Here is a 27725-nt window from a genome sequence, read left to right as displayed (position 1 = left end):
GGGACCTAGGGGTCTTGGACCTAGCACAAACCTCACAAGCGGCGACGTAAGCCCTAACGTCTTTAGGTAACCCAGGCCACTAATAGTTTCTGGTAATGAGGTGTTTGGTACCCAAGATGCCAGGATGACCAGATAGTGCGGAGTCATGGTTTTCCCTGAGTACCCTTAGCCGGTATTGCAGGGGGACAAACAGTTTGTCCCCAGGGAGGTTCCCGGGAGCTGAACCTTGATCAGCCGCGATGTCAGAAGCTAAATCAGAATCAGTGGCAGAAACGATTATACCAGGGGTTAAAATACAAGCAGGATCCTTCTCGGAAGGAGGATTGGCCATGAAACTACGTGACTGGTGTCTGGCCCCCTCCAGGAAGTGACGCCACTCTTCAAAAGCCCATTTAATGGCTAAAAGTTTGCGGTTGCCAATATCATAGTTACTCTCCGTGGGCGAAAACTTCCTAGAGAAGTAAGCACAGGGGCGGAGATGGGTGAGGGAGCTGGTACCCTGGGACAAGACGGCCCCCACTCCCACCTCGGATGCGTCAACCTCCACAATAAATGGCTCCCTTTGGTTGGGCTGAACCAGCACGGGGACCGAGATAAAGCACTTCTTGAGGGTCTCAAAAGCCTGGACGGCCTCAGGGGGCCAATGGAGGACATCAGCACCCTTGCGAGTAAGGTCCGTAAGAGGCTTAGCGACGAACGAGAAGTTGGCAATAAATCTCCTGTAATAGTTAGCGAACCACAAAAAACACTGTAGCGCCTTCAGGGAGGCAGGTTGGACCCATTCCGCCACAGCCTGAACCTTGGCAGGGTCCATGCGGAATTCATGAGGAGTGAGGATTTGACCTAAAAATGGTATCTCCTGTACCCCAAACACACATTTTTCGGTCTTCGCAAACAGATTATTTTCCCGGAGGACCTGGAGGACCTTCCTGACATGCTCCACGTGGGAGGACCAGTCCTTGGAAAACACCAGTATGTCATCAAGGTACACTACAAGAAAATTACCCAGGTAATCTCTCAGAATTTCATTAATAAAATTCTGGAAGACGGCAGGGGCATTACACAACCCAAAGGGCATGACCAGGTATTCGAAATGACCTTCGGGTGTGTTGAATGCAGTTTTCCACTCATCCCCCTCTTTGATGCGGATAAGGTTATATGCCCCCCGTAGATCGAACTTAGAAAACCATTGGGCCCCCTGAACCTGATTAAAAAGATCCGGAATCAAAGGAAGGGGATACTGGTTCCTTACGGTGACCTTATTCAGGTTCCGATAATCAATGCACGGCCTAAGACCACCATCCTTCTTCCCACGAAGAAGAAGCCAGCACCTACAGGAGAAGTCGAGGGGCGAATGAAACCCTTGGCCAGGCTTTCTTGGATATACTCCCTCATAGCTTCACGTTCAGGACATGAAAGATTAAATATCCTACCCTTAAGAAGCTTGGCACCAGGCACCAAATCGATGGCGCAATCGTAATCTCTATGAGGGGGCAACACCTCGGAGGCCTCCTTAGAAAACACATCAGCGAAGTCCTGAACAAACTCAGGAAGCGTGTTTACCTCCTCCCGGGGAGAAATAGAGTTAACCGAAAGATATGACATCAGGCATTCACTACCCCATTTGGTGAGATCCCCAGTATTCCAATCAAACGTGGGATTATGCAGCTGCAACCAGGGAAGACCTAATACCAGATCGGACGATAATCCCTGCATCACCAGTACAGAGCACTGCTCCAAATGCATGGAGCCAACAAGGAGTTCAAAAACAGGAGTATGCTGAGTAAAATAACCATTAGCAAGAGTGGAGTCGATACCCACTACCGGGATAGGATAAGGCAAATCAATAAAAGGCATTTTTAGAGACCTAGCAAATTCCACAGACATGATATTAGCAGATGAGCCAGAATCCACGAAGGCACTGCCCGTGGCAGACCGGCCAGCAAACGAGACCTGAAAGGGAAGCAAAATTTTATTGCGTTTCATATTAACGGGAAATACCTGTGCGCCCAAGTGACCTCCCCGATGATCACTTAGGCGCGGAAGTTTTCCGGCTGTTTATTCTTGCGCCTGGGACAGGTGTTCAGTAGATGCTTGTCGTCCCCACAATAGAAGCAGGGACCATTCTTCCTGCGAAACTCTCTACGTTGTCGAGGGGACATGGAGGCCCCGAGTTGCATAGGTACCTCCGAGTCCTCCGTGGAAGAGCGAGGAGACGGGACCTCGGGGGGAATCGCAGGGAAGTCAGAGGGGAACACATTGAAACGTTCAAGCTGACGTTCCCGGAGACGTCGGTCAAGTCGTACTGCTAGGGCCATAACCTGGTCTAGGGAGTCAGAAGAGGGGTAGCTAACCAGCAGATCCTTCACTGCGTCAGATAATAATAACCTAAACTGGCACCTTAGGGCCGGGTCGTTCCACTGAGAAGCTACGCACCACTTTCTAAAATCAGAACAGTATTCCTCAATAGGTCTCCTACCCTGACGTAAGGTCACCAGCTGACTCTCGGCTAAGGCAGTCCTGTCAGTCTCGTCGTAAATGAGTCCGAGGGCAGAGAAAAAACGATCAACGGAGGAAAGTTCAGGGGCGTCAGGAGCCAAGGAGAAGGCCCACTCTTGGGGCCCTTCCTGGAGTCGGGATATAATGATACCCACCCGCTGGTTCTCGGAACCTGAGGAGTGAGGTTTTAGGCGGAAATAAAGTCTGCAACTCTCCCGGAAGGAGAGAAAAGTCTTACGGTCCCCTGAGAACCGGTCAGGTAACTTGAGGTCGGGTTCTAGAGGTGAGGTGAGGGGTACTACTAAGGCAGCATCACCCTGGTTGACCCTCTGAGCCAGGGCCTGGACCTGTAGGGAGAGGCCCTGCATCTGCTGGGTCAGGGTCTCAAGGGGGTCCATGATAGCGTCAGCGTAGGAGAAATGGTAGACTAGGTATGGGCTTGTTATTATGTAGTGGCAGGAAGGAGGTGAAGGGAACAAGTGAGCCCTAATCTACCCACCACCCTGTCCCTGCCTACTTGCAACGACCCGCCCTAGGCGACGGGGTACAACTTGGCGGCGGTCCCTACGCTGTCTAAATGCAAGGGAGTACAAACAGGGAACACGCAAGGGAAGGGGCAGTAGCCCACGGAACGCCGCGAGGAAACGGAGCGGTGAATGAGTCAGTCAGGATCAGGATGTAGTGGAGTATACCAACGAGAGCACGGAGCAGGAAGCAAGCCAGGGGCAAAGCGAAGCAGGATCAGCGGAACTGAAGCAAGGCAGAAGCACGGCAGAAGCAGGCTGGAGCAAGGCAGCAGTGGGGCCAGGAATCCAAGAAGAATAACAAGCACTGAGGAAGAGAACACGGCAGGTATAAATGGACAGGGGGCGGAGCTAACTCCGACTGACCAGGCCGCGATAGGCTCTCCCACTCCTGAGCCTGCCACCCTGGTTGGTGTCAGCCGGTGTCATTCTAAGAGGTCTGGCCTCAGGTGTCGACTGATTAATCCCGGGAGTATACAGACGTAGTACCTGGCAGATCCTTTACAGTGTGAGAGTGAGAGTGTGTGAGAGTGAGAGTGTGTGAGAGTGAGAGTGTGTGAGAGTGAAAGTGTGTGAGAGTGAGAATGTGTGAGAGTGCGAATGTGTGAGAGTGCGAATGTGTGAGAGTGAGAATGTGTGAGAGTGAGAATGTGTGAGAGTGAGAATGTGTGAGAGTGAGAGTGAGTGAGTGAGTGAGTGAGTGAGTGAGTGAGTGAGTGAGTGAGTGAGTGAGTGAGTGTGTGTGTGTGTGTGTGTGTGTGTGTGTGTGTGTGTCACAGAGTATTGCGTGCAGTTTCGGGCACCAGTGCACAAGATAGACTTAGTAGAACTAGAGCAGGTTCAAAGTTGGGCAACGAAAGTAATAAATGGAATAGGTGGACTACAGTAGGCAGAAAGATCAAAATTAGAGTTATTTCGTTTAGGCAAAAAACAAACATTTCTCATCTCTTTATACCCAGGAGTGTAAGGCTATGTTCACATGCTTATTAAAAAAAACTTCTGAAAATACGGAGCTGTTTTGAAGGGAAAACAGCTCCTGATTTTCAGCCGTTTTTTTTAAGAAACTCTTGTTTTTCACGTACGTTTTTGGAGCCGTTTTTCTATAGAGTCAATGAAAAAGGTCTCAAGTAGTGACATGCACTTCTTTTTCGCGGGAGTTTTTTAACGGCCGTCTGAGCAGGACGCAGTTTTTCCCATTGAAATCAATGGGCAGATGTTTGGAGGCGTTCTGCTTCCGATCTTTCGCGCATTTACATACCCTAAGTTTAACAAGGGGCCATCCTCTATATACAGAGGAAAGAAGTTTTTAAAACACAAACATAGAAGGGGATACTTTACTGTAAGAGCAGTGAGACTATGGAACTCTCCGCCAAAGGAAGTGGTTATAGTGGATTCATGAAAAAAAGAAAAAAGTTCAAGAGGCCTGGATGCCTTCCTTGAGTGCAATATTACAAGTTATGTTCACTAGATTCCTGTAGATGGGTCATTGATGCAGGGATTCATTCTGGCTTTTGCCTCATGAGGGTTTTACCTTCTTCTCGATCAACATTGCAAAAAAATAGACTGCACTGGATAGGCGAATGCATTTTTTCGCCGCTTACAAACTGAGATATATATACAGTGAAGGAAATAAGTATTTGATCCCTTGCTGATTTTGTAAGTTTGCCCACTGTCAAAGACATGAACAGTCTAGAATTTTTAAGCTAGGTTAATTTTACCAGTGAGAGATAGATTATATTTAAAAAAAAACAGAAAATCACATAGTCAAAATTATATATATTTATTTGCATTGTGCACAGAGAAATAAGTATTTGATCCCCTACCAACCATTAAGAGTTCAGCCTCCTCCAGACCAGTTACACGCTCCAAACCAACTTGGTGCCTGCATTAAAGACAGCTGTCTTACATGGTCACCTATATAAAAGACTCCTGTCCACAGACTCAATTAATCAGTCTGACTCTAACCTCTACAACATGGGCAAGACCAAAGAGCTTTCTAAGGATGTCAGGGACAAGATCATAGACCTGCACAAGGCTGGAATGGGCTACAAAACCATAAGTAAGACGCTGGGGGAGAAGGAGACAACTGTTGGTGCAATAGTAAGAAAATGGAAGACATACAAAATGACTGTCAATCGACATCGATCTGGGGCTCCATGCAAAATCTCACCTCGTGCGTTATCCTTGATCCTGAGGAAGGTGAGAGCTCAGCCGAAAACTACACGGGGGGAACTTGTTAATGATCTCAAGGCAGCTGGGACCACAGTCACCAAGAAAACCATTGGTAACACATTACGCCATAATAGTGCCCGCAAGGTCCCTCTGCTCAAGAAGGCACATGTACAGGCCCGTCTGAAGTTTGCAAATGAACATCTGGATGATTCTGAGAGTGATTGGGAAAAGGTGCTGTGGTCAGATGAGACTAAAATTGAGCTCCTTGGCATTAACTCAACTCGCCGTGTTTGGAGGAAGAGAAATGCTGCCTATGACCCAAAGAACACCGTCCCCACTGTCAAGCATGGAGGTGGAAACATTATGTTTTGGGGGTGTTTCTCTGCTAAGGGCACAGGACTACTTCACCGCATCAATGGGAGAATGGATGGAGCCATGTACCGTCAAATCCTGAGTGACAACCTCCTTCCCTCCACCAGGACATTAAAAATGGCTCGCGGCTGAGTCTTCCAGCACGACAATGATCCGAAACATACAGTCAAGGCAACAAAGGAGTGGCTCAAAAAGAAGCACATTAAGGTCATGGAGTGGCCTAGCCAGTCTCCAGACCTTAATCCCATCGAAAACTTATGGAGGAAGCTGAAGATCCGAGTTGCCAAGCGGCAGCCTCGAAATCTTAATGATTTACAGATGATCTGCAAAGAGGAGTGGGCCAAAATTCCATCTAACATGTGTGCAAACCTCATCATCAACTACAAAAAACGTCTGACTGCTGTGCTTGCCAACAAGGGTTTTGCCAACAAGTATTAAGTCTTGTTTGCCAAAGGGATCAAATACTTATTTCTCTGTGCACAATGCAAATAAATATATATAATTTTGACAATGTGATTTTCTTTTTTTTTTTTTAAATATAATCTCTCTCTCACTGGTAAAATTAACCTAGCCTAAAAATTCTAGACTGGTCATGTACTTGACAGTGGGCAAACTTACAAAATCAGCAAGGGATCAAATACTTATTTCCTTCACTGTATATATATATATATATATATATATATATATATATATATATATATATATATATATATATATATATATATATATATAAAAAAAATCTATCTCAAAGATGTATGCTAAGTGCAGGATTCCCAAAAAACTTAGTGAGAGCAGTGGCCAAAGTTTAGGAACTTCCAAATTTTTACTTACTGCGGCAGACATTTATGCGAAAGTAGCAACAAAAAGTGCAGCCATATTGGTTGTGACTTATTATATTCTCAAAAATGTAAAATGACGGTTTATTAAAGTGACGGTTTACCTTCAGTTATTCAGTAGCGGATTCAAAAGTGACCAACCAACATGGCTGCACTATTGTCGCTCTGGCAAAAATGACTACCAAAACCGAAGAGAGAAACCGCAATATCTCTAAGTAAAACATAACTACCAAAGTTTGGCTACTGCTCGGACTACTGATTTACTAATACATGGCCATTTTTTAATTTTGGATGGCAATCCTCTTTAATCAATCCTCTAATGGTTACAACTGCGTCCTCTAAATGTCGTCTTTACCGCTAGCACTCCTGTGTTGTCCTTCGCTTTGAAACGTCAATCCATGAGATCCTGGGAATGATCATTGCTGTGCAGGTGCCGTCATAGATAGCGGCCTGTTGTGTTCTGGGATTATGTTAGTAAGGACATGACCTTGCATGACAATGTCAGTACAGGAGAAGTAAGGCCAAGTTGTTTAATAACAATAATAAAAATACATTTATGGGAAATAAAACGAGAATGTCAGAAATCGAAATACAGTATACTCAGACATGAACTACAAAAGTGTTTCAAAAAGCTACATTTTAGATTCACTTTTCTAGAATATTAATGTTCTTAAATGTAAAGAGCAGCCACCCACAACCAGAGGAGGTGAAGACTGCAGTTATTATTCAACAGAGGCAACAAATCTCATTTCTCATTAACAGGTAAGGCAGTGCGAAGTGATGTTTCAGCACTGGGGATAGTGAAGGGTGACAGTATATATCCGGCATTGCTCAGCAAGACCTTGAAACGCTTATTAATGATTAATAGGACACACTGCACAAACCCCATGAAAATCTGCAGCTCTGAAAATGACCCCACACTAATGCATCGGTAGGAAATCAAACCCACTTTACAGCACCCCACATCCACCCAATTTGTTTTCAAGATTTGTCTATTTATAGTTTGTCTGATTTAGACAACCCCTTGTTTGTAGCCCAAATAGAGGGGGACCCTCTCTATGAAAGACTATTAAAATGGGCACCACCTAATTCTTCATTCTCACCGCAGCACTGATGACCCAGCGCTCCCTCCGTCTCCCACCCCGTTGACATACAGCAATAGAACACGTGTGATCAGATGGTCTCACGAAGACCAGCAAAATCAAATGGGATTGTTCAAACTGGACAACCAGATATTCTGAAGAATCATTTTAGGACTGTGAATATATGGAAAATATGCAAACATTTTTGCAAATAAATATAATGATGATTCTGTGTCTATAGTCGGTGTGTCTAGGAAAACAAGAAGGAAATGTGCTACATTGGAAGATTTGTCAGACAAGCTTAGAATAGATAATAGTTTAGGAATAAAAAAAAATGCTTGATTTTGAAATATTATTTGAACATTAATTGGTATCAGAGGTAAATCTACACATTTAGGATTACTCATACACAGAAGTTACCTACCTCCATGATTGGATTAGATGCCAGAACCTTTTCTTCAACATTGGCTTCATTTTCAGACCCACTAACTGTAGCAAAGTACCTCATTGCATATTTAGCCGATACAGTCTTCCCAGCTCCAGATTCCCCACTTACAATGATGGATTGATTCCGCTCATCCCTGTGAGACGCAGATAACCATTAGTTATTTGTTTGTTCCCAGGCGATTTCAAAGTTGACTTTATTAACTTCATATATAAAATAAAAAGAAGAAAATGTATAAAATGCATAAAAAAAATCTATCAGGTAATTTTTTATATTGTTAACCTCGAAAGCGGCAAATCCTAGGAGTGTACCTGGCGCAAAACGATGTCAATTTATTTAAGTGCTTTCTGTTCACAAACCAGGCAGACCATGATAATGGTATTTCAATGGAGTCAAGAATCGCCTTTGCGGCCGCGATAGCGTGGCAGGCCGACTGTCAATGCTCTAGCGTATTAACGGGAACCTGTCACTGACTTTATGCTGCCCTCTCTGAAGGCAGCATAAAGTAGTGACAGACACGCTGATAGCTATGCGATTTTGGAAAACTTACATTTAGAACGTTGCAGCGCTCACGCCACGTGGGAAGGAGTCAGGCATATTCATGAACTGCCGCTTCCTTCGCGGATGATGGACCGCTTTCTCCTTTTTACTGTGCATAGGGAGAAAGCGGTCAATCAGCGGCGGCTGGGCGGGAAACAGCAGCTTATTAAAATGGACTCTTTCCTCACACCACTCGCATCACACTGCAACATTTAAAATGTCAGTTTTCTAAAAAAAAACAAAAAACAGCGTGTATCACTCCTTAAGGCTATGTTCACACGGGGTCTTTTGCCGAGTTTTTTGACGCGGAAACCGCGTCGCAAAACTCGGCAGAAACGGCCCGAGAACGCCTCCCATTGATTTCAATGGGAGGCGTCGGCGTCTTTTTCCCGCGAGCAGTAAAACTGCCTCGCGGGAAAAAGAAGCGACATACCCTATCTTCGGGCGCTTCCGCGTCCGACCTCCCATTGACTTCAATGGGAGGCAGGAGAAAGCGTGTTTTATGCCCGCGGCGCTCAATGGCCGCGGGCGAAAAACGGCGCGATAATTGCTATTCACACGGAGTATTTTGGGGGAGGAATATCTGCCTCAAAATTCCGTTTGGAGCTTTGAGGCAGATATTCCTCCCCCAAAATACTCCGTGTGAACTTAGCCTTATGCTGCTCTCAGGGAGAACAAAATAATGTTGCTCACAAGTACCCTTTAAGGGGTTACTTTTAGAAACCTACTAATGGTCTTCACCACTCAAGCCCCAGCATTGCTTTACGATTACCTTTTACTACTGTTTTAGTTGATACCTGCTAATATTTCTCTTGTCAATAGGGAATTTGACACACCCCATAAACAATGGCAGTGGTTACACCCAGTTATCAATGTATTCATCGATTTCCAGGAGGAATAACAGAGGAACAGCACAATGCAAAGTATTTTCAGAAATAAACGTTTTTACTAAGACATGTCAGGGGAGCGAACAGGTCTTCTTTAACTTTAATTTAAATCCACGACAGATAATTATTATTTACATATAAAACGTTGCTGCTTGTTTGTAAAGTTCCTTTAGGCCAACTATCCATTTAGTTTAACAAGCACCATTGCTCAACTACATGTATGCTAGGGACAGGAATGCAGTGGCCACTAATGTAGCCGAACAGCAGTGCCAGCACAGTAATAACACCAACACAAAATGGCCAACACCAATGCCCATCTCATAGAATTACTCATAAAATGATACCAGCAAAATAGCTGTGCCAACAAAGTAGGTACTACTACAGCAATGCCCATACAGCTTTACCAGACACAGTGCTCCTATAATACAAAACTTCTCTCTTACATGGTCCTGCACTGCTTCACTAAAAGCAACTTACATTAGAACAGCCAATCAGCAGCCAGTCAAATATTCCTCTCTCTTTTGTGTCAATCTCTACAGTCAGAGATCAATCAGATGATTCCGTCTGGCAGAAGTGATCTATGATTGATCTCTTTAATGGTTATGTTTAAATTTGGTGGATTTGTCGCTAATTTTTGGTGTAGATCCCTCACCGAAATTCTATACAATGCTATTAAATGGGGGTTCCACTAAACCTCCTTTACACATAGATTTTATAGACGCGGGTTTGAGATACACAGCGTGCCTATTTTACGTATTTGCATTTGCAGATTTCACAGTTTACAATGCAAAGGGAAAGTTTTGCTGTAAATCAACGACAAAATCCACAGTAAAATCAGTCAAGGTTTATGCCACAAATTAGCGCTAAATCCGCAGTGGGAAAATTCACCATGTCTGAGCTCATCCTATTCGGTAAGATGTGTGGCATTGCGGGACAGAGCCAGGAATCTTTGACCGTCTCACTGAATCCTGTCCATTTTTTGTAATGAGGTTAGTGAGTCACACAAGAGAAGCCATGAGCCGCATGTGGACACCCTGAATATATAGAAATCATTCAGTGATATCATGCAGGTAATGTCACATAGTGTCAGTCTGAGGGTGTGACTATTGTGTGTTTATAGACATAATTCCAGTTCTGCCACCAGTTTTCTTCAAGCCGAATGATTGGAGAATTAAATAGTTAAATCTAACTTGCAATGAAGCATCCTCTAGATTGTCCTCTCTAGACACGACCGTGTTGCATCGGCCGGGTCCCGTCAGTGATCCATGGAAAGATGGGACATGTACCATCTTTCCTCAGATCGAAGAATTGGGTCAGTTTTCACGGACCCGATTCACACGCTAAAGTGAATGGGTCTGTGAAAACGGGTTGAGTGCCACAACTGGCATAAGACATTAAAAGTTTCCTGTCTGGACTGCTTGGTTTAACTCTTTCACTGCCAAGGATGCATATAATATGTCATTATTTTAAATGCATACAAAGGCTAGAATATAGGGGTAGAGTTTAATAGGATACTGGATACCATGATCTTTAGCCCCAAATCTTAGCTTTCAAATGATATCAGGCTCAATAGTCAAGGTGCAACATTCGGGGTGCAGCACAAAAAGTTTTACTTACTGGTTTTGTGTCTGTGTAAGGGAGAGGTGGGAGTGGGGAAGAAAGATCCCAGTCTGTTCCTGTCACTTCTCCCCCTGAATAGCCTCCAGTGACCCCCAGGAGGCGATACAGGAACTTTTCTTCATGTTATCACCCCCTTACCAATCACAGAGGATATGTGCTCTCACATTTTGTCAAATTTAGGTGGGTTCATTTTCTTTTTCCTACTTAGGCCTCATGCACACTTCCGTCGGCCCTTGATCGGCCGTTATTGACGGTCCCGTCACACACGGGCTGCACACGGATGGCTTCCGTATGCAGCCTGTTGTTTCACGGACCAAATTCAATGAGAAGGCCGAGACTGTTCCGTTAAAAACGGGCAGGAGTAGGACCTGCCCTACTTTTGACGGAACGGCCGCACGGTTCAGTTAAAACAACGGAAGTGTGAAATGAATTGAAATGAATGTGTTCAGGGTGCTATCCATGACAACAACAGATAGCACACTGAAGGAAAAAACTGAAGTGGGCATGGGGCCTGAAGGTGTGAGTAGAGGAGCAGATACATATTTAAATTACCCCCTGTGCCTTTGTCGACCGCGAGTCGGATGTCTATTGGCATCTCGATCGCTGAGATTTTTGGTCTTTTCAGTTCTGGTGATAATGTAAAGATCAGTGCATGTAGACAGACATAAGTGCAGGTATGGACTCTGCAGATCTTGAACTTTTATTTTTAGCAGGCGTTGTGAGTCTCCGCCTCTGCTCTAGTCCGTCTTTTAGCCACAAACATGAGTTTTTATGCTTTTTTTTATGAAATATTACGCTTTTATGCAAAACACATGAAAGCGCCAATGATTGTAAAGTGGGGGTGGCACATTTACATTGTGTCAGCAGTCTACTTTCATAAAATATATGGGTATGCGGGTATAATTTTTTTATTGCATAATTCAGGTTTTATTTGTGTTTGCCAAGTATGGTAAAAATTGTTCCGGCAGCGAAAGGGTTAAATAACATTGTCCGCCACCCATTAAGAACTATGTTATCCAAGTTGAACACCTGCTGAATCATTACCAGAGCGGACAATAATGGACTAGGGATGTGTCAGCACAACAAAAAATGCAAGACATGCCCAAGGGTGCAGTTAAAGAGGCTCTGTCACCAGATTTTCAAACCCCTATCTCCTATTGCAGCAGATCGGAGCTGCAATGTAGATAAGAGTAACGTTTTGTTTTTTTTCAAAAACGAGCATTTTTGGCCAAGTTATGACCATTTATATATTTATGCAAATGAGCCTTTCTTAAGTACAACTGGGCGTGTTTAAAGTTATGTCCAAGTGGGCGTGTATTGTGTATCGCGAGATCAAGCTGTGACGTCACTCACTTCCTCCCACAGGAACTTCATCGCGTCGGATGAGCGAGGACACGCTGTGTGTCTGTGCACTCCCAGAAGCTGGGTGGTAATGAAGAGAAGTGGATCATGCGGATTCGTCAGCATCATACACTTCTATTCACAACGCCCAGCTAGTAAAACAAGTAAAAACGCCCAGATGTACACACACAATACACGCCCACTTGGACATAAGTACAACTGGGCGTGTTTAAAGTTATGTCCAAGTGGGCGTGTATTGTGTGTGTACATCTGGGCGTTTTTACTTGTTTTACTAGCTGGGCGTTGTGAATAGAAGTGTATGATGCTGACGAATCAGCATCATCCACTTCTCTTCGTTACCACCCAGCTTCTGGCAGTGCACAGACACACAGCGTGTCCTCGCTCATCCGACGTGATGAAGTTCCTGTGGGAGGAAGTGAGTGACGTCACAGCGTGATCTCGCGATACACAATACACGCCCACTTGGACATAACTTTAAACACGCCCAGTTGTACTTAAGGCTCATTTGCATAAATATAAAAATGGTCATAACTTGGCCAAAAATGCTAGTTTTTGAAAAAAACAAAAACGTTACTGTTATCTACATTGCAGTGCCGATCTGCTGCAATAGGAGATAGTGGTTTGAAAATCTGGTGACAGAGCTTCTTTAAAGAGATGTCCCCTCCAGACTACATATAGGTATATGAAAAAAAGATTTGTAGGGATCCTTTGCATCCCCCCCTTTTATACCGAAACGACAGAAAGATCACAATAATAAGACAAAGGGGCAAATCTATGCAATCCTATAATGCTATATACTGATATGGTAAGTTCTGAAAGACAAATGAATGGAAAGCATAAACACTGCATGAATATAACAGAACTGGCCTGAAAACTAGGTTGTGTGCTAAAAATAGTGCTTACACCAATACTCTTGACGTGATCTTCTCCGTTAACAGTTGCATCATAAGTGGAAATTTGGCTCAGTGTTCATTTCTGGAGCGGCTTAATGCATCGAAGCAACATTTAATTGCTCATCTGTTCCCCGTTGGTACATGCTCAACTTGCAATCACCCTTCATTAACTATTTACTGTTTCTTTTCCTAGATCATGTAGTCATGAACATATTACTAATAAATATCTGGAACTGATCGCTACAACTTTACGGATCAGAATACCACAGAATTTCTACCAGCACTTCCAGCCCCTGTATTTCAAGATGGAGGATGTCAGCCAAATCCACCAATTTATTTAACAAGAACCTGGCGTTCTAGAATCCAGAAATCCTGATAATCTCATACAGGACCACCATTGGTTCAGGAATTAAACATTTACACCTTTTTAGTGCCTGAAAGCAGAAGAAGAAGAAAAAAAACCAAAAAAAAATGTATAGATGGTTTAACTGGTTGCCGACACAGGACGAGTATGCTCGTCCTGAGCGGCGAGCACTTCGCGCATTAGGACGAGCATACTCGTCCTGTGTGACAGCCGTCCCTGCGCGCGTCTGTGCGCGCGATCGAGAGCGGGGCAACGGCTGTAATACACAGCCACGGCCCCGCTCTGACAGCGGAGAGGAGAGAAACATCTTCTCTCTGCCGTTAACCCTTTGAACGGCGCGATGAAAGCTGATCGCGGCGTTCAAAGAGGGGGGACTGCACATTGATCGCGTCACAGAATATAACTGTGACGCGATCAAAGCCCACAACTCGTATGGCCAGACAGCCCAGGGTCCATTGAAGGACCCCAGGGCTGTCTGAACATATTTCCTGTTGTTAGGGCATACTGAGGTACGTCCTAACAACTGCCTGTGTACAATCAGTACACAGGCTAATGTACTGGCATATAGATCTATGCCAGTACATTACAGTTACAAAATCAAAATCCAAATGATAAATCCCTTTATGGGATTAAAAAAAAAAAGTTTAATGACTGTAAAAAAAAAATTTATGATAAATAAATAAAAAGTAAAAAAAATACACAGAAACACATTTTTTTATAATACATAAACTTTTTAAAATATAAGTCCCAAAACATGAAATAATATAGACATATTTGGTATCGCCACGACCGTAACAACCTGTACAACAAATGTATAACATTATTTATGATGATCGGTGTATGGTGTAAAAAAATAAATATTAAAACTGCAGCGGAACTGCTTTTTTTCTGCATATTCGCCAAAATAAAAATTTATATAAATTAAATGATAATGTATTTGTACCTAAAAATGGTACCTACATAAAGTACACCTCGTCCTGCAAAAAACAAAGTCTCATGCAACTACGTCGTACAAAAAATAAGAGTTATGAGCGTCGGGATGCAAAGAGGGGAAATGTAAAAAAATTGCTCTGCCCTCAAGGCCAAAATTGGCCGTGTCCTTAAGGGGTTAATAGGGTGGCGGAGTATAGAGTGTAAACCTTTATAATCTGGCATGCTGCATTCGGCCACAAGTGTCCTGGATTATGAGGTTATGTTTAATTCTACGCACGGTTATTCAATGTTGACGCACAATAAAACATACAAATGATATTGTGTCACCTATGTGTGGTCTCAATTGGACAACAAAACGAACATAAACATAAATACATGTCAATATATTAGCAAAGATTTTAAAGGTCGTTAAAACAAACCTGGCCATTTGTTTATATGCTTCTTCGGCCACTGCAAAAATATGAGGATCCATGTCCCCCATATTCTGCCCACTGTATGCATTGATGATATCAGCTCCATAGATAGGTAATTGCTCATAAGGATTTATTGCTACAAGGACTATGCCTGGGGGAGGAAAAAATAAATAAATCATAAATAGAGAGTGAAAATTTCACAAAGGTAGCGCTACAAACACACGTAGAAGAAAAATCTGCCAAAAATCCACTGCAAAATCCCTTTGATACGGAATTAGTTGTGAATTGTTGAAAGTGAAATCTGCAACAAAAATTTGCAACATAGATTTTAAAATCTGCACCGCAGGTCAATTTACCACAGCATGTGGATGATAATTTATTAAAATCTCATCCACTTTACTGCCATTGGATTTACGGGCGGAAAATACAATCTTAGGCGTCATGCACACAAACGTATTTTTTTCCTCCCGTAAATACGAGTCTTTTGTCACACGTATTCGACCCGTATTCCACCAGTATTTATGGACCCGTGCCCGTAAATACGGGTCCGTTGTCCCCAGTATTCTACCTGTATCTACAGACCCGTTTTCTCTGCACTAATCGGCAGGCAGCCCCTTCTCTTGATCAGTGCTGGAGAGAGAGAAGGGGCAGCCCTTCCGGGCAGAGTTTCCGCAGCGATTGTAAGTAAAAGAAGTTCATACGTACCCCGGCCGTTGTCTTGGTGACGCGTCCCTCTTTTGACATCTAGTCCGACCTCCCTGGATGACGTGGCAGTCCATGTGACCGCTGCAGCCTGTGATTGGCTGCAGCGGTCACATGGGATAAAACGTCATCCCGGGAGGCCGGACTGGAGGAGGAAGCAGGGAGTTCTGGGTAAGTTAACTTTTAATACTATTAACTCCAGCGGTAGTTACTTCCCGGGTGCTGAAAGGGTTACTGCCGATCAGTTAACTCTTTCAGCACCATGGACAGTGACTATACCCTGACGTCGCCTAGCAATGCTCCCGTAATTACGGGTGCACACACGTAGCCCCCCGTAATTACGGGAGCCACACAGACTTCTATGGGCCTGTCCGTGCCGTAATTATGCCCCGAAATAGAACATGTTCCATATTTTTCAACGGCCCAGGCACCTTCCCATAAGCAAACGGGAAGGTACCCGTGGCCAATAGAAGTCTATGGGTCCGTAATTACGGGCGTTTTTACGTTCATGTGCATGGGGCCTTATCATAAATATTCACATGAGTGCTGCAGGGTGGTGACAAACACAGCTCAAATTATCACACCAGTAGTATGGAGCAGTAAAATCACAACCACAAATCTCATAATCACAATACACTAGATCAGAAACAACGCCAAGGATTTATTTGCAGTGCCTGCCTTCATGACAAGCTATGACAATGACAAGACCTCAATAGTGATTGACTATGCGAGTCTTCTTCTATTCCCCAGTGAACACACTAGAACCTATTGACAGTTGTATGCCTGCAAAAATCTTGAAAGGGCATCAACAAGGCCCACTTAGCATCATTCCAAACATAAAGATCTTGGTCTAAAGGGGGTTTTACACTGGGCGATTACTGTTCAGATGAGTGTTCATATAATGCTCGTTGACGAGAATTGCCCTGTGTTAACAGAGCAGCGATCAGCAGATGAACGAACAAACGCTCGATCATCTGCTGGTCGGATCGTTTTAAAAAACTGAACTATTATAATTGGCGGCAGGACGTCTCCCTGTGTAAAAAGGGAGACGTGCTGCCTACATGATAATAACGTATGGGGACGAGCGATTGGCGTAACGACCGCTCGTCCCCATCCATAGCTCCTGACAGGAGCAAACAAGCGCCGATCAATGATGTCTCGTTGATCGCCGCTCTCTGCACCGGCAAAAATCGGCCGGTGTAATAGAGGCTTTAGATTGGGGAACTCACTTGTCTGATATGCAGTCAATGCATTTCTCATTAGCATATAGTCGCTTAAATAAGAAGTGGAAATATAGGGGTTTTGACCTTGTAAACCTACTATGTTGTTTGGGACATGAATTCACTGTTGACTACACTATTCTCTCTCAGATCTGGAAGCATAAAGAGAACTAAAACCTTCAGGACACAGTGAGTCAGCACAATCCTGGGGAATAGGACTTGGAGACCAAGGTTATTTGCCCATTTCCTTGGCAAAGTGAGCCTTTAATCACGGTTGCACTTCTACCACTGAAATTGCACGTAAATATTTCCATCTGACAATGTCACAATTTTTTTTAAAAAGTTCATAATAAAAAAATATATCTAATCTATTCATTATCTGACCTACATAAGAACTGTCCCGAATCTGCGACCAATAACTTCAATATCCTCCATGACTTGGATGCATCATCTTCCAGTGAAGCGCTCATAAAGCAGTTTTATAAGTACATAGCGAGACCTAATAATCTCACCTACATATATGTGTTCAGCAGCAATGGATCTTTAATAGACACGACCACAGGATGATATAGCACATATTATGGCAAGTATAGAAGGGGCTCACCAGGGGCCGTTCACTAGAGAATAAATGGAGGTAATAGAACATAATACAGAAACTTCAGCGTGAAGGTAAGATGATCACGCGTACACTCACCACAATACGTGTAAATTAGTTTGGAGTCTATAAATCGCACTTTAAGGTTGTGCAGGATGGCCGGCTCATGGAGATAACTGAGAGCAGTGAGGTCATTTTCTCCTACAAGGATGTCAGGATTTCTCAATGGTGGCAGTTCTTTTGTCTTGCTATCTAAACGGTATTCCAAATCCTTTGAGACAAAATACAAGAACATTTATTGACATTTTAATGTAATACACTGCACAGCAGGGACAGTAGATGGCTTTAAAAAAGGCTTAGATAATTTACTAGAACAAAAAAATATAAGCTCCTATGTGTAGAAATTTTTCCCTTCCTTTTTCCCATCCCTTGGTTGAACTTGATGGACACGTGTCTTTTTTCAACCGTACTAACTATGTAACTGCAATTTTTACCTTTATGTAAGTACTATCTCTCTAACTACATTACCTTTGCATCCTATAATATAAATAATAAAAAATATATATTTTTTTAAAACATTTTTATTACATACACACAAGCTACATACTACAAATAGATAAATAAAACAACTGAACTAAATTTATGTTTTATCTTACTTTTAAGTGGTTTAACATAAAAGGCTTAGGCTAGGTTCACACAGAATTTTGAGGCAGATTTTGCTCTGCCTGCACGCCGATTTTCACAGCTTTTTTGCCTGCGGCCATTGAGCGCCGCGGGCAAAAACTGCTGCGAAATCGGCGTTCTCTGCCTCCCATTGATGTCAATGGGAGGTCAGAGACGTAAACGCCCAAAGATAGGGCATGTCGCTTCTTCTTCCCGTGAGCCGTTTTTTCCGCTCGTGGGAAAAAAACGCCTCCGACTCCCATTGAAATCATAATCCTAATTTCCTTAGCTGTCCTGAACCACTTCCACCTCCACGTCCTAATATTTTGCTAAATGTACCACAATTAATGTATTGATGCGAGTGTAATAGATTTAGGAGCTAAACAGATGCTTTTAAGAATAAGAGAATGGATTTATCTACACAGCTAGAGACGAGAGAAATAGCCACAAGGAACTCTGAATCTAATAGAAGGGCAGACCATAGAAAGTAGGACAGCTGAGAAGTAGAACTGGCTTATATACATCAAGTGTACAGCTCACAGGCACTATTCTTGTCAGTTTTAATAAGGATAACCTCCCAGACTTTATTTTAAGATCAGGAATGGAAAATTGTACAAATAAAAACACATTTCCGGAGTGGCGGCAGACTCTTCTTACACATCACAGCTAATGAACAGAAAGACGCTGCCTGTAACGCATCATGACATTCAAGCTGGCATCTCAGTCAACTGGGTTTAATCATACCGAGCCTTCCTCAAGTCGTAGGTGAAGAACGGGGTCTCCTGGCTTATAATCTTTCAGAATCTCAGCAGATATCCAAACGTCTTCTGGATCTGGAATCCATACCCGTGCATGCTGAAAAAGCAGGAAGTGATTATTTAGAATCTCATATGCCAGTTTTAAACATTCTGATTGGTTAAGATCTTTCTTTATTCCAACCTGCAAAGCCATTGAGTTATTATAAACTTATTAATGAAAACAATTAAAGCAAACTCAGGGAACAGTCACCAAGAAAATGCAGCAGTGAAATTGTTGAGAAGGCACATAAGAACATGCAGAGCTGTTCATTCTTCACTTGTTGAGAACACAAAGCTACGCTTCCAGCACCGGAGAAAATAGTATCCATAAAAGACACTTCATATCTCATCGCCAGAGCCAGACCAGGAATAAATGAGACTTAAAACTCTACTAGCAATTTTAGCCCCCTTTCTATAGTCTATCTCAGTATGGTTTATTCAATCACATGGACGTCATCTTCTTAATGTTATATTTAATAAGGCTGTGTCCACATCTGCGTTCCGCCATAGGAGCACAACAACTACTGGAAAGCGGCGGATCCGTCGCATGACTGAAACCAATGGCGCCCGACAGAACTCATTGACTTGGATGGATAACGTCAGGTGTCTGTTACTTTATCCTGTAAAAACAACGGAATCTGCGATTGAGTGTGTGCGAGTGTAATCCTGGCCTTTAAGGGTAAGGGTATGTTCACACGCACTAATTACGGACGTAATTCTGGCGTTTTTGCCCCGAATTACGTCCGAAAAATGACGGCGCGTAAATAGACGCCCGCGTCAAAGAAGTGACCTGTCACTTCTTTGGGTGTAATTGGAGCCGTTATTCATTGACTCCAATGATTAGCAGTGCCAATTACGTCCGTAACTGACGCGGCGTTCAAGCGCCTGCACATGCCGTTACGGCTGAAATTGAAATGTTTCCTCCTGAAAACATCCCCGTAATTTCGGCCGTTACGGACGCTGTCGTGTGAACATACCCTAATTCTACGTTTCTCCTGAAAGTGTAGGTTCCCTAGTAAACTAAACATAAGCCGATTAGTAATGTGATGCTTTTATCATTAGCTTTAAAGGATTGTTTGACCTTGTGAAAACACATATTTCAGAAAGCTGAAATAAAATAAATAATAAAAAATCAGTTATTGCCCAGTAGTCTGGCTGTCTAGTAGGCAGTCCAGGCAATAGCAGATCGGAGGAGGCGGTCCAGACTACGATTGCTGTGTAGCAATCAATGTTTTTTTTCCTCTCCTGCAGTGTTGTCTCCCGATCAAAGCAAAATCATAACACCAAAGAAAAAACACATTATTAATACATTTTTAGGATTAAAAAGTTCAACGTTTTTAGTATTAGAACTTCTGCATGTTGAATATTAGAACTGATCATGAGGACCACAACCGAGTAGGATGCAGTATTTAATGTACCAGGTCTGTATATGCGGCTATTAAAGAGACTACATCACAAAGACAACCTCTACCCATATGCCCAGCTAGGGCATACAGACTTCATAGAGGAGTCCCTCACATGGGGCACCCCACTATTAGCCAGAATATAAAGCCACACTGCGAGAGACATGCATGGTTCGACACTCATTTGAAAAGTCAGCACATAATGCTGCATTTCCAATGCATGCTACTGTATGGAGGCCCTTTAAGGGGCATTATTCTGTGTGGAGACACAATGGGGCATTATACAATGTGGGGGAACTATGGAGGAGATTATGCTGTGTGGGGTAAGTATGGAGGCATTATTTTACCTCTCGCCGGAATGGGGGGCCCACTCATGACATCTTTGCACTGGGCCCACCAATGTGTTAAAACGGCCCTGTTCAGGGTAAATGTACCCCTGCATTATAAAAACTAAATAAATGGTCCCAGTAATAAAAGCACACAAATTAGTAAACTAAATTAAACAACTTGCTGTTTAACCCTCTTTAGTGCAATGAAAAAGTGTACAAAATGTTCAGATTTTAGAACAATGATGTAGTAATAGCATTTTAACATTGAAAGCATTAAAAAGGTTGTCCCAGAATCAAGAAAAAGATTACCTATCCGCAGGATAGGTGATAACTGTCTGATTGCTCGTGTCACCCCTGGGACTCACCGATCGGGAGAACGGAGGTCCCGACCCCCAGATCCTCCTCACTGCACCCTTGCAATGAAGAGGAGCTTAAACGGAGCATCGTTCGAGCATTCACCCGCCACTCCATTCAAGATCTATGGGACCTGAGGAAACAGCTGAGAGCTGTACTCGGCTGTTTCATTCATTCGCATAGACTTTGAATGGAGCAGCAGCATGCATGCTCTACCACCACTCCAAGCAATCTCCTCCTTACTGCAGTCGAGTAGTGAAGAGGAACTGGGAGTTTAGGACCCCCGTTCTCGCATATGGTGGGTGTTCCAGCCGTGGGGCCCACAGCGATCAGACAATTATCAAGTGTTCTGTGGATAGTTGACCACTTTAATGTTAAAACACTGTAATTAAAGGGGTTTTCCACTATAAGAAAAATACAGAAAACTACCTATATGTGTCTGAATGGTCATAAGATGCCACCATTGCTTGGAAGTAGTTCTTTTTCATTTTCAATATGTTGCCCAGCTCTGTGCAGCATGGTTGTTGTCATTTTGCTATGGCTTGCTGTGGGCAGGATTACAATGTAAAGGACTACAGGGAACCATCATTCCTTTCAAAGACATTTACTATTTACAGTTGCCAGACTGCCTCTCTAGTATAGCTGGGCGATTATGACCTAAATCAAAATCACGATTAATTGAACATGTAACATCTATTATGCATAATGAACGATTTAGGCCACAGCCCTATTTGCATGCTATTCCATTGAATTAATATTGAACCTGAAGTATATAATACCCTCCGACATTGCCCCCACACAGTATAATGCCCTATAGTGCTCCACACACAGTATAATGCCCATAACTGCCACCATAGCCGCCCCCTTCACAGTATTATGTCCCTGTAACTACCACCATAGCTGCCCCCTCACGGTATAATGCCTACACACAGCCACAATAGTGTCTAATAAAAATAATAATATCCGTATTTTTCGGACTCTAAGACGCACCTGACCATAGGACGCACCCAGGTTTTAGACAACAGAAAATAGGAAAAATTTTTATTTTGTTTTGTTTCACCACATTCTGAGAGCCATAACTTTTTTTTTTCATCGATTGAGCTGCGAGGGCTTATTTTTTGCGGGACGAGATGTATTTTTATTGGCACCATTTTTTGGTGCATACGATTTTTTATTTCATTTTTTTAAGCACTAAGTTGACCAAAATACGATTCTGATGTTTTAGTATTTTTTTTTACGCTGTTCCCCGTGCCAGTTAAATAATGGTGTAATAGATCGGACTTTTACGGACGAAGTGATAGCAAATTATTGTCTTTTTTACATTGTGTTTGGGGAAAAATGGGAAAAGCTTTTTTTTTTTAACTTTTAATATATTTTTAATAATTTTTTTATACTCCTGAAACGGTTTTTTTTTTACTACACATTCTATTAGTTCCCCTAGGGGACTTGAACCAGCGGCCACTTGGTTATATGTGGAGTTACTGAAACAGCGTAACTAGCTGAGCTACGCTGTTTCCGTAACTCCCATAGCAGTGAATGGCAGTTACGGAAGAAGAGTAGCATGGGAGCTATGCTGTTAGCGTAACTCGCTGAGCTATGCGGTTTGGCTGGGTTCACACGACCTATTTTCAGACGTAAACGAGGCGTATTATGCCTCGTTTTACGTCTGAAAATACGGCTCCAATACGTCGGCAAACATCTGCCCATTCATTTGAATGGGTTTGCCGACGTACTGTGCCGACGACCTGTCATTTACGCGTCGTCGTTTGACTACTGTCAAACGACGACTCGTAAAATGAATGCCTCGTCAAAGAAGTGCAGGAGACATCTTTGAAACGTAATTTGAGCCGTTCTTCATTGAAGTCAATGAAGAACAGCTCAAATGATCGGCCGTCAAAGACGCCTCGCAAAATGCGAGGAGCTTTTACGTCTGAAACGACGCAGCCGTTTTCTCCTGAAAACAGTCTGTCTTTTCAGACGTAAAAGCCAGTTCTCGTGTGCACATACCCCTTCTGTAACTCCCAGAGAACTGAATAGTAGTTACGGAAACAGCATAGCTAGCATGCTACGCTGCTAACGTAACTGCCATTCACTACTATGGGAGTTACGGAAACTGCATAGCTCAGCGAGTTACGCTGTTTGAGTAACTCCACATGTAATCAAGTGGCCGGGACTGCACAGAGAGCTAGAACGGGGTATAGGGGGCACCGTTCCACAGATAGGTGCGGGTGCCTTACGGCCCCCTGGTCTACCATTGGTTCAATTGTCTATACGTCCCGAAGATGCAGATACCGTTTAAATTGGATTTTTTTTTTTTTAAAAAAAAACAAAATGCGCAAGACGACATTGATTAATTACGCTGAATTTTGGTTTCGTTTTTTTTTTCAATTAATTGCCCAGCCCTACTCTCTGGTGTAAGGTAATGCTGTAAATACTCTGTCTGCTACCGAGACACAGATCAGCTGTTTGGCTGCGAAACAGATCCCTCCATGGACTGAGGGGGAGGGGGGCAAAACAGGAAGCAATGGAGATAAGCGGTATGTGAGGTGTCCTGTACTACAGGGAGGGGGAGATAACACAAGCAGGGGATAAATCACCACAAGCTTGGTCAGGTGACATAACTTGAGACTAGCTGAGGCTCCGTTTACGGGTTCCGTTGGAGATTCCAATCAGGGGTACCCATGAACGGAATTCATATGGAAACCATAGGTTTCCGTTTGCACAGGATCCGTCACCAATAAAATCAATGGTGCTGCAAACGGTTTCCGTTTGTCACTGTTGCATAAGGGTTCCATCGTTTTGACGGAATGAATAGTGCAGTAGACTACAGTATTGATTCTGTCAAAACGACGGAAACCTTACACGACAGTGATAAACGGAAACCATTTGCACCGGATCCGTCACCATTGAAATCAATGGTGATGCAAACGGAAACCTATAGTTTCAGTTTGTTTGTTTGGATTCTGTTCATGGGCTCCCCTGACGGAAAGCTCTGACTAAACCCATTAACTGAGTACCGACGCAGATGTGAACGAAGCCTTGCAGAGGCATTTCAGGACAGACCTAAGTGACTAATCTGTAGTTAAACCGTTTGCAAACAATTTTTAAAAGACCGAAAAACTTCTTTAAAGGTTTTATTAAAGCATATAAATACGTATAGAGCTGGTTAATGTGTCTGACAAATTCAGTTACATTAAATAGTTATAGAAAAGACAACAGTGTAAACCGAAGAAAAAATTAGTCACAAGACAACAGTCATAACTTGCAGAAGCTTCATTGCATTTCCAGTTGGGTAGATAGCAATCTTATCACGTCTGTTATAGATGATACTTATGAGATACTTTATATAGCATGTGTAAGAAAACCATACGTTAACTTTCAAAGTTCACAAAAAATGTGGGATAACAAAGATCTGAGACATGAGGTAACGGTATTTGTTGGGACCAAGTAGCATAATGCCAGAAGCCTAGCTATAGTGCAGGCAAAGATGGGTAAAAAAGGCAAATATCTCAATGTTGGCACAGGCCAGCCAGGAAAAAGAGGAGTTTAGGAGATGAATTTACATTTTATGAATTTTATATAGATCAAACATGGATATATGGGCAAAAAAAAACAAATCTTACGTCCCCTTCACCTCCCGTTTCTGGCCTACGTTTAGAGTGTAAGTCGGGAAAGCTCCAGTATACATTTTTTTCGAAGGATAGTGTAGCGTAGTAGACTACACTATTCCAAGTATGCTTTTTACTATCATGGGAACCTATGGGTGACAGATGCCACTGTATAATATCCATCACAGGTATATGTTAAAAGGTATACGTCGGGAAGCTTCCATCATCACTGTTCATATATGGACAGTGATGTCTGGAGCTTCCAAATACCAGAGTCCCCGGGAAGAGGATCGGAAGCGCTCTGCCCACGGACTCTGGCCCTGCAGAAGCTCTTGACATCACTGTCCATATACGTTGCAAACGCTCTGGCTGGGGACTTTGGAATTGAAAAGCTCTTGACATCACTGTCCATTTATGGACAGTTACATCAGGAGCTTCCACATCGCCAGAGTCCCCGGGCAAAGCAGTAGCTGGCGCTCTGCCTGGGGAAGCACCTTAAAGTCACTGTCCATATATGGACAGTGACTTCAGGAGTTTCCCCAGGGCTAGTCCCGAGTGATGTAATCCACTGTATGCCATGCAGCGAGATCTGTTATAGCCTTCCGTAGCAGGTATACATCGGGAGTCCTCCCGGCGTATACCGCTGATGGATGGCCAAATCGCGATGTGAAGGGGCCTTAGCAGGGCCGTCACTGTGTGCTGCGCTTTCCTCTACCTTTCGAACCTGCATCAAAGTAGTAGCAAACTCACAGCAGACATTTTTAGCGCTATCCAGCTAGAATTATGCAAAACCGTCACAGATTTACGAATATAATGTATGCATTATATTCTCTGCTACCCCCCCCCCCCCTCTATGGTTTGTGGCTCTTTCTTTTAAGTTTTACACTGCATTCAATACAGTGCGAGATATTTGGTAAAAAAATTTAGGCAATACACTTTCTTTTACTTAAAGAGGCTCTGTCACCACATTATAAGTGCCCTGTCTCCTACATAAGGAGATGGGCGCTGTAATGTAGGTGACAGTAATGCTTTTTATTTAAAAAAACGATATTTTTTTTACAAAGTTAGGAGCGATTTAAGTTTATGCTAATGAGCTTTCTTAATGCCCAAGTGGGCGTACTTTTACTTTCGACCAAGGAGTGCATGACGCTGACCAATCAGCATCATGCACTCCTCTCCATTCATTTACACTGCACTAGCGATATAGATATATCGCTATGTGCAGCCTCATACACAAGCCCTAACATTACTGCAGTGTCCTGATAATGAATACACATGAAATCCAGCCTGGACGTCATGTGTACTCAGAATCCTGACACTTCTGAATCTTTTTTTGTGAGATTCCGGCAAGTGAAACCAAATCTCGTTTAGCTCCGAGATCTCGCGAGATTTCGTATCCGTTGCTGGAATCTCACAAAAAAGAGTCAGAAGTGTCAGGATTCTGAGTACACATGACGTCCAGGCTGGATTTCATGTGTATTCATTATCAGGACACTAGTAATGTTAGGGCTTGTGTATGAGGCTGCACATAGCGATATATCTATATCGCTAGTGCAGTGTAAATGAATGGAGAGGAGTGCATGATGCCGATTGGTCAGCGTCATGCACTCCTCTGTACAACGCCCACTTGTCGAAAGTAAAAGTACGCCCACTTGGGCATTAAAGAGGCTCTGTCACCATATTTTGCAACCCCTATCTGCTATTGCAGCAGATCGGCGCTGCAATGTAGATTACAGTAACATTTTTATTTTTAAAAAACGAGCATTTTTGGCCAAGTTATGACCATTTTTGTATTTATGCAAATGAGGCTTGCAAAAGTACAACTGGGCGTGTTGAAAAGTAAAAGTACAACTGGGCGTGTATTATGTGCGTACATCGGGGCGTTTTTACTATTTTTACTAGCTGGGCGTTCTGACGAGAAGTATCATCCACTTCTCTTCACAACGCCCAGCTTCTGGCAGTGCAGACAGCGTGTTCTCGAGAGATCACGCTGTGACGTCACTCACAGGTCCTGCATCGTGTCAGACGAGCGAGGACACATCGGCACCAGAGGCTACAGTTGATTCTGCAGCAGCATCAGCGTTTGCAGGTAAGTCGATGTAGCTACTTACCTGCAAACGCAGATGCTGCTGCAGAATCATCTGTAGCCTCTGGTGCCGATGTGTCCTCGCTCGTCCGACACGATGCAGGACCTGTGAGTGACGACACAGCGTGATCTCTCGAGAACACGCTGTCTGCACTGCCAGAAGCTGGGCGTTCTGAAGAGAAGTGGATGATACTTCTCGTCAGAACGCCCAGCTAGTAAAAGAAGTAAAAACGCCCCGATGTACGCACATAATACACAGCCAGTTGGACTTTTACTTTTCAACACGCCCAGTTGTACTTTTGCAAGCCTCATTTGCATAAATACAAAAATGGTCATAACTTGGCCAAAAATGCTCGTTTTTTTAAAATAAAAACGTTACTGTAATCTACATTGCAGCGCCGATCTGCTGCAATAGCAGATAGGGGTTGCAAAATCTGGTGACAGAGCCTCTTTAAGAAAGCTCATTAGCATAAACTTAAATCGCTCCTAACTTTGTGAAAAAAGATCGTTTTTTTTAAAATAAAAAGCATTACTGTCACCTACATTACAGCGCCCATCTCCTTATGTAGGAGATAGGGCACTTATAATGTGGTGACAGAGTCTCTTTAAACAGCAAAACAATAGTGGTATAATACACTGGTTAATACAAGTGCCAACAAAATCCATTAGACAGGGACACTGTGGTCACATCATATCTTGGCAGCCATACTGTGTACATAGGTCCATGGTGTTCGGAGACTGGGGGTCAGAGTGGTTTATTTTTAGAAAAGAGACATATTTATGTATTTAAAATGTTTAGAATCATGGAAAACCTCCTTAAAGTCCCCAAACTTAGAAGTAACTGCTGTTTTTTGTAGAAGATATAAAAGGTTTAAGTTGCTTTCCCAGCAGTGTTGCTTTCTGCGCCTTCCTCTAAGGTGGCAGATGTGAAAAGCATGACGAGGAGGAACATAAGAACACTGCAGCCTTTCATCTGAAAACAAAGATCGCTTCTGCCTTGTGTCACCACGTCATGCTACTGATAGG

At 43.2% G+C, this 27725-nt stretch overlaps 1 protein-coding gene across 4 annotated transcripts in view; it reads right to left on the bottom strand.

Annotated features, from left to right (window-relative positions):
- The window catches only part of MYO5A (myosin VA), a 173039-nt gene that overhangs the window by 82406 nt on the left and 62908 nt on the right, over positions 1 to 27725 (bottom strand). For all 4 annotated transcript variants that reach the window (XM_075857988.1, XM_075857990.1, XM_075857987.1 and 1 more), the window contains 4 exons: positions 18867 to 18977; positions 17559 to 17730; positions 14949 to 15093; positions 7910 to 8066 (listed from right to left, as the gene is read on the bottom strand). In XM_075857988.1, the coding sequence (XP_075714103.1) occupies positions 7910 to 8066; positions 14949 to 15093; positions 17559 to 17730; positions 18867 to 18977 (585 nt within the window). The remainder of the gene's footprint in view (positions 1 to 7909; positions 8067 to 14948; positions 15094 to 17558; positions 17731 to 18866; positions 18978 to 27725) is intronic.

This window comes from Rhinoderma darwinii, chromosome 3, assembly GCF_050947455.1.
Source record: "Rhinoderma darwinii isolate aRhiDar2 chromosome 3, aRhiDar2.hap1, whole genome shotgun sequence".
In the NCBI taxonomy this organism is placed as follows: domain Eukaryota; kingdom Metazoa; phylum Chordata; class Amphibia; order Anura; family Rhinodermatidae; genus Rhinoderma; species Rhinoderma darwinii.
The sequence above is the reverse complement of the archived record's forward strand: the minus strand, read 5'-3'. Positions and strand labels throughout refer to the sequence as shown.